Source organism: Sander vitreus, chromosome 3, assembly GCF_031162955.1.
Source record: "Sander vitreus isolate 19-12246 chromosome 3, sanVit1, whole genome shotgun sequence".
Lineage (NCBI taxonomy): Eukaryota > Metazoa > Chordata > Actinopteri > Perciformes > Percidae > Sander > Sander vitreus.
This window is the reverse complement of record NC_135857.1, coordinates 36,368,379-36,376,281: the sequence shown is the minus strand read 5'-3', so window position 1 is coordinate 36,376,281 and position 7,903 is coordinate 36,368,379. Positions and strand designations below refer to the sequence as shown.

Here is a 7,903-nt window from a genome sequence, read left to right as displayed (position 1 = left end):
GTTAAGTCATTTTACTGTTAAACAATGGCTCATGCACCCGATGTCCCTCACCTTCCACTTTTTGTGGAAACTCACTACTTTATTACTCTGTTTTTTGTTTTATTAAGTGTACTTTTTGTTAACATGGTTTAGTTTTTCATGAATGTTGGTTTTAGATCTCTGGTTTGTGGGAGAAGTTGTGGATGATCCTGGACCTGATCTGATGCAGGTTGATGCCGTAGATGATGGGGTTGATGAGAGGCGGGACCACCAGGAACTCTGCGGCCAGCAGGTTCTGCAGCAACTGTAGCGTGCTGCCGCCATAGCGAGCGAAGATGAAATCAAACACCTGCGAGCTGACAAAGATGAGCAGTGTGGCCAGGTGCGGCACACACGTCTGTATGAACTTCCTGCGGTTGGACGCCAACCTGAGCGAGGCTTGGACCAAGTAGATGTAGGACACCAGGATGAGTCCGGTCTGCGAAGTGTGCGTAAAAATTAGCACGAAGCCGTAGATGTTGTTGCCGTTTGTGTCTGAGCACGACAGCTTCACCACCTCCCAGTTGGTGCAGAAAATCTTGTTGATGTGGCGCCTACACAGCGGCAATCTGGCGGTCAGTGTGATACCGATAATTGTCTCCAGCAGTGAGAAGCACCAGGTGAGCAGCAGCAGCAGTGCCACCCTCTGCACAGGCATCAGCATCGGGTACTGCAGCGGCTTACAGATGGCCAAGTAGCGGTCGTACGCCATGACGGTCAGACTGGTGAACTCACAGAAAATGTAATTGTAAACCACAAATATTTGAGTCAAACAGCCGGCATACGTGATGACGTTTGAGTCGGCCAAAAGGCCATGAAGCAGCTTCGGGTAGAAACTCGACGCTCCGCAGATGCTGTTAAAACACAGGTTGCACAGGAAGATGTATATCGGCTCATGGAGTGTTCTCTCCAGGCAGACGGTGACGATGAGCGTCAGGTTGACGAAGATGGTGAAGAGGTACGACATCAGGGCGAAGGCAAAGTACATCTGACGGCTTGTCAGAGAGTCGTTCAGACCCTGAAGCACAAACACCACCTCAGAGTTATTCTCCATCACAACTGCTGATCACAAAACAAAATGGGCATTAATGATTTCCTGAATTGTTTTTCACAAGGTCCTGATTACATTTCTGTTTCAATATCAATTAGGATAGGGGAATTTCAGTTACAATACCAGTTTATCTTGGACATAAAAGAGATGCTCACAGAACTGTCAATTGTTTAAGCAAGAAGCAACCCTCAGATATTTTTTATAGTGCACCAGGTTAATGTTAACATTAGGAACTGACCCTCCAAAAGTTTAAAGTACTTTTGACTGGGAAAAAGGCAAATATTAAAAGATCTATTCCAAGATGTTAGTAATATATATCAGATCACTTAAACAGCAATGAACTTGGGGCAAGCTCTAGCTCACCCAGTAGGAGTGTTCACCTCATGTAGACTGAGTCCTGCAGTGGCGCAGGGTTTGAATCTGACCTGCTGCCCTTTACTGCGTGTCAACCCCCATCTCTCTACCCCTTTCATGTCTATCCACTTTCAAAAATAAAGGGAAAAGCCCCAAAGATAACCTTTACAAAACAAATATGGACTTTAGTTGGAAAATTTATTAATATAAGCCAAATGTACTCTTTCAAATTTCAAACTTATTTTAGGTTCCAAAACCGAATACAATGTCTGAAGCAGCATCAAAAATGTCCATCTTTAGTTCATAGTGATTCTTTAAACAGTTCAGAGACACAAACAGATTCAGTTTGTATCGACATGAAACAGAAGAGCAGCAAATCCTCACAGCAGAGCAGCAGATGATGATGCTATGTTGTTGTTTTTTGCAACAGATGAAATTCAACAATTTAATAATTATAAAAATGTGGACACAAAATTGCCAAACGTGTCATTTTGGTACTTTTTCAACATAGAGCCTATTATTCCATGCATTGGTGTCTAAGTGACTAAGGCTGACTACAATCTGTACAACACTTTACACTCTGTCGTTAGACATATTTTCAATAAACAAAAACTCTGTTTAACAGAAAATTGTGTGAGAAATGTCAGTCAACAGGTGTGGTCTATGAACATCCAGTGTTTCCCATATAAGTGTAAAGGCCAGAAAATGTTATGATCTTTAAAATGCAAAGGAGTTTGGGGTCCCCTGATGGAGCTGAGTGTCATTTTTTTCATGTGTGATTCACAGACGCACAATCTGTGATTTGGGCCTTAGGGCACTCTGTATGTAGAAAAGGCCCCAAAGTTGTGTTGGTGTTGCTGTTGTTTTGGGCCTTTTTCACCCGGCTCTATGTGCCGAGTCTGCAAGCTCGCCAGAAGTGGCAGGCTACACCAGCTGATATCGCAGGGGACTGTGTAGTGATGATCACTGATCCACATCTTCTGAGGGCCCTCTGGCCCATTGGGAGAGTGGTCAAGACTCATCCCAGCCCTGATCATCACATCAGGTCCGCTGATGTAAAGGTGAAGGAGAGAGTCTACACCCGGCCAGTTGCCAGGCTAGTTGTCCTCCCTGCACTTCCTTCTGGAGAAGATGGAGACAGTTCCACTCCTGCTACTACAACCCAGCCATAGAACTATGTTGCCTTTATTGATCAGCAAATGTATTACATACATTTGGGGGCGGCTGTAGAAAAGGCCCCAAAGTTGTGTTGGTGTTGCTGTTGTTTAGTGCAGTTGACCATGTTGTGTTTTGTGTTTCACGTTTACTCTTGTTTATTCAGTGCTTGTAATAGTTTAGCCAAAGCGCGTGCTGGTTGGTATACTATAGCTGACGTCACACAGTTAATAAGCAGTAAGATAGTTAGTCGGTCAGTTGGACTGTAGTTGTGAGCAGCATATTTCTTCAGTGTGTGTAAATGAGAAGAGTAAGTATATCTGCTGCATCACTCGTGATATGTATTTCTTTGTTAAACCAGCTTTTATTTCTGCTATTTGATGTGGATGAGAGTTAGGAGTTTAAGGGGTCGCCACGCTACGCACGTACGTCGGGTCAAAATATGTAACATTGTGTTTAAACATGTTGATACTTTTTATACTTGTTGTTAAGATTGTTCAGTACTTTATGGTTGAGTAAAATAAGAAATTAGTGGTGTTAAATAGTCTTATCTTTGCCGCTATTGAGGCGTCTCTATTGAGACTTTGCTAGCTTGAACGGAATATAACATCCGATCCGAAATTTTCACGATAAAAGCATCAAGCCATTCAGTTTAGTTGGAGGCTTTTAAGTGTATCATAGACAACAGGAAGTGCTTTCTACGTTAGCAGTAACCTAACGGATGGTAGAAAATCTATGAGAATCCCATATAATAAGTGTTTGAATCCATTTCTCTGCTTACATTATTGGAGGATATGCTGACTATTGTTTATTTTATGTTCGGTAATGTATATGTATGTATATGTATATGTAAGAAGGAATGAGTGTATACATATGTTTCCTTTATTCATTTGTATTTTGTTCCTCTCTTTTATAGAAACCACACTCACACTCAAACTTACACAAAGGAACCAGGAAGAAATAAACGGAAAAAGAACATCTCTCAGCTCTGCATTTATTTATTCATGAGATATTTGGCCTTAAGTGGTGTTCTGGCCGACACACCTGCGTGAACTTAGTGATAACCCTATAACTAGCACCTAGACTGAGCATCTACCCCTTATCTACATTACATTGATGGTCCTTCGAGCCGGATTACTGGGTTTACGTCAGAGATGGAACTACATCCAGAGTATGATGCTAGTGGTGTATGTCCCAAACGGCATATTCGCCCACCTGTGCGCAATGCAGATTATGAGGTCGATCACCTAGGCTACATCGGTCAGAGGTACAGAGAGGAATTTGAGAGTACTCACCAGGAGGGAAAGGCCAGGATGACATCCCTCACCTCAACCTATGACTCCCCCATTCGCCTGCAGAGGAGGGATGCTATTCTTCAAGAGATAGACCTGGGCTATAGGGCTGAGAGCCAACAGCACAGCCAGAAGAATCAGCTAGCCCCCCAACGGTTTCCAGAGAGAGAGTTTAGGGAAGAGCTACGAGATTACTCTACTCCCCTACCTCCAGCGCTGCACCCCATACATCCACATGAGGACAGCCGAGTTGAGTTAGATGACATTCGTCATGAAAGACGCCTCCTGCAGCAGACACAGCGGCACATGGCATCGAATTTAGAACAGAGGTTCTGTATCTAGGCCGACCCACTGAAGGCAGTCGGGTCCTTCTGAAAGTTGTCAAAGTCCGTATTCACCATAGTGACCAATCGATCAACACCTACGCCATATTTGATGATGGTTCAGAGAGAACTATGCTGTTGCCAGATGCTGCAGAGAAGCTAGGTGTGCAGGGGACTCAAGAGGACCTACCACTACGCACAATTAGAGAGGAAGTGTCGGTATCGTTCTCCATTTCTTCGCCGTCAAAGCTAAAGAACAAGTTCAAGATTACAGGTGCATTCACCAGTGCTCGCATTGGACTAGCTGCCCATACCTACCCCATGGAGCAACTCCGGAACACCTACAAGCACCTTATTGGCCTTCCCATACGGACCCTTACAAATGTTAAGACCCTGCTTCTCATTGGGAGTGACCATCCCCACCTCGTCACTCCCATTGAACCTGTCAGATTGGGACCTCCAGGTGGACCTGCGGCCATCCGCACAAGGCTGGGCTGGACACTTCAGGGCCCAGCAAGTGTAGTCCGTCACCTGGCCCAACCAAAGCAGTGTCTATTTACCACAGTAGCACCCCAGGTGAGCGAGCTGATGAAACATGTTGAGAGATTATGGCAGGTCGACACTGTCCCATTCAGAAGCGAGAAACTAGTTACTCGCTCAAGGCGTTGCCTTTATTGATCAGCAAATGTATTACATACATTTGGGGGCGGCTGTGAAAAAGGCCCCAAAGTTGTGTTGGTGTTGCTGTTGTTTAGTGCAGTTGACCATGTTGTGTTTTGTGTTTCGCGTTTACTCTTGTTTATTCAGTGCTGTAATGGATTTAGCCAAAGCGTGCTGGTTGGTATACTGTGCTGACGTCACACAGTTAATAAGCAGTAAGATAGTTAGTCGGTCAGTTGGACTGTAGTTGTGAGCAGCATATTTCTTCAGTGTGTGTAAATAGAGAAGAGTAAGTATATCTGCTGCATCACTGCGTGATATGTATTTCTTTGTTAAACCAGCTTTTATTTCTGCTATTTGATGTGGATGAGAGTTAGGAGTTTAGGGGTCGCCCTACGCGCGTCGTCGGGTCAAAAATATGTAACATTGTGTTTAAACATGTTGATACTTTTTATATGTTGTTAAGATTGTTCAGTACTTTATGGTTGAGTAAAATAAGAAATTAGTGGTGTTAAATAGTTGTACCGCTATTGAGCGTCTCTATTGAGACTTTGCTAGCGGAAACGGAATATAACATCCGATCCGGGATCTTCACGATAAAGCATCAAGCCATTCAGTTTAGTTGAGGCTTTTAAGTGTGTCATAGACAACAGGAAGTGCTTTCTCGTTAGCAGTAACCCAACGGATGGTAGAAAAATCTATGAGAATCCCATATAATAAGTGTTTGAATCCATTTTTCTCTGCTTACATTATTGGAGTTTAAGAGATATATAGCCATATGTCTGACTATTGTTTATTTTATGTTCGGTAATGTATATGTATGTATATGTATGTGTAGAAGGAATGAGTGTATACATATGTTTCACTTTATTCATTTGTATTTTGTTCCTCTCTTTTATAGAAACCACACTCACACTCAAAGCGTACACAAAGGAACCAGGAAGAAATAAACGGAAAAAGAACATCTCTCAGCTCTTCATTTATTTATTCATGAGTTATTTGGCCTTAAGTGGTGTTCTGGCCGACACACCTGCGTGAACTTAGTGATAACCCTATAACTAGCACCTGGACTGAGCATCTACCCCTTATCTACATTACATTGATGGTCCTTCGAGCGGTTACTGGGTTTCGTCAGAGATGGAACTACATCCAGAGTATGATGCTAGTGGTGCACGTCCCAAGCGGCATAATCGCCCACCTGTGCGCAATGCAGATTATGAGAGTCGATCACCTGAGGCTGCACCGAGTCAGAGGTACAGAGAGGAATTTGAGTACTCACCAGGAGGGAAAAGGCCAGGATGACATCCCTCACCTCAACCTATGACTCCCCATTAGCCTGCAGAGGAGGGATGCTATTCTTCAAGAGTGAAGGCCTGGGCTATAGGGCTGAGAGTCAGCACAGCCAGAAGAATCAGCTAGCCCCAACGGTTTCAGAGAGAGTTTAGGGAAGAGCTACGAGTTCTCTGCTCCCCTACCTCAGCGCTGCACCCCATACATCCACATGAGGACAGCCGAGTTGAGTTAGATGACATTACGTCATGAAAAAACGCCTCCTGCAGCAGAACACAGCGGCTTTATGGCATCGAATTTAGAACAGAGGTTCTGTATCTAGGCGACGACCACTGAAGGCAGTCGGGTCCTTCTGAAAGTTGTCAAAGTCGTATTCACCATGGTGACCAATCGATCAACACCTACGCTCATATTTGATGATGGTTCAGAGAGAACTATGCTGTTGCCAGATGCTGCAGAGAAGCTAGGTGTGCAGGGGACTCAGAGGACCTACCACTACGTACAATTAGAGAGGAAGTGTCGGTATCATTCTCCATTTCTTTGCCGTCAAAGCTAAAGAACAAGTTCAAGATTACAGGTGCATTCACCAGTGCTCGCATTGGACTAGCTGCCCATACCTACCCCATGGAGCAACTCCGGAACACCTACAAGCACCTTATTGGCCTTCCCATACGGACCCTTACAAATGTTAAGACCCTGCTTCTCATTGGGAGTGACCATCCCCACCTCGTCACTCCCATTGAACCTGTCAGATTGGGACCTCCAGGTGGACCTGCGGCCATCCGCACAAGGCTGGGCTGGACACTTCAGGGCCCAGCAAGTGTAGTCCGTCACCTGGCCCAACCAAAGCAGTGTCTATTTACCACAGTAGCACCCCAGGTGAGCGAGCTGATGAAACATGTTGAGAGATTATGGCAGGTCGACACTGTCCCATTCAGAAGCGAGAAACTAGTTACTCGTTCAAGGCAGGACCAAGAGGCCATCAGCATCCTTGAGACCAAAACCATCAGGGTAGAGGTTGATGGCATTCTACGTTACGCCACCCCGCTGCTCCGCCGGAGAGACATGCCGCTCTTTCAGGCTACTAAAGAAGCTGTCATGCCCAGTTTACAAAGTGTAGAGAGGCGACTGGCCAGAGACCCTGCACGGGCAGAAGCCTACAGAGTGGAGATGGAGAAACTGATAAAGGCAGGCTCTGTCATCAAGCGTGGACCGGAAGTTCCAAACACTACCACACCCAATACCACCTTATAGCAACGTGACATTTACTTCTCTGTGTATCAGGTATAGGCGGCGGAAGAGGAGCAATCATTTTTAATATTTTTTGGCCCTTACCCAATATCAGGGGTGAGTCTAGAGGGAGGGACCAGGGTGGCAACCGCCCCACCTGAAATACGATTAGCTCCCTCTGTTGCCCCCCCTCAATACATGGGGCTAGAGTGCTTCTCCGGGAACCATCACCTTATCGTGGTGGAGAGGTTTGTGTGTCCCTATGAACCTGAGGGCTGTGTTGTCTGGAGCTTTGTGCTCCTGGTAGGGTCTCCCAAGGCAAAGTGGTCTCAGGTGAGGGGCCAGACAAAGAATGGTTCAAAAATCCTATGAAAAATCGAGGAAGGGATGAAGTGACCCTGCCCGGAGGAAGCCCGGGGCCCCCGTCTGGAGCCAGGCCCAGATGGAGGGCTCGTCAGCGAGCGTCTGGTGGCCGGGTTTGCCACGGGCCCGGGCGGGCACAGCCCGAAAAGCTACGTGGCGGACATCTC

General features: G+C 45.6%; 1 protein-coding gene across 1 annotated transcript; it reads right to left on the bottom strand.

Annotated features, from left to right (window-relative positions):
• Positions 1–151: 151 nt before the first annotated feature.
• On the bottom strand, positions 152–1,072 carry LOC144515933 (olfactory receptor 8A1-like). The gene has a single exon (XM_078247130.1). It carries the CDS (start codon positions 1,070–1,072, stop codon positions 152–154), a length of 921 nt encoding a protein of 306 aa, XP_078103256.1.
• Positions 1,073–7,903: the final 6,831 nt, after the last annotated feature.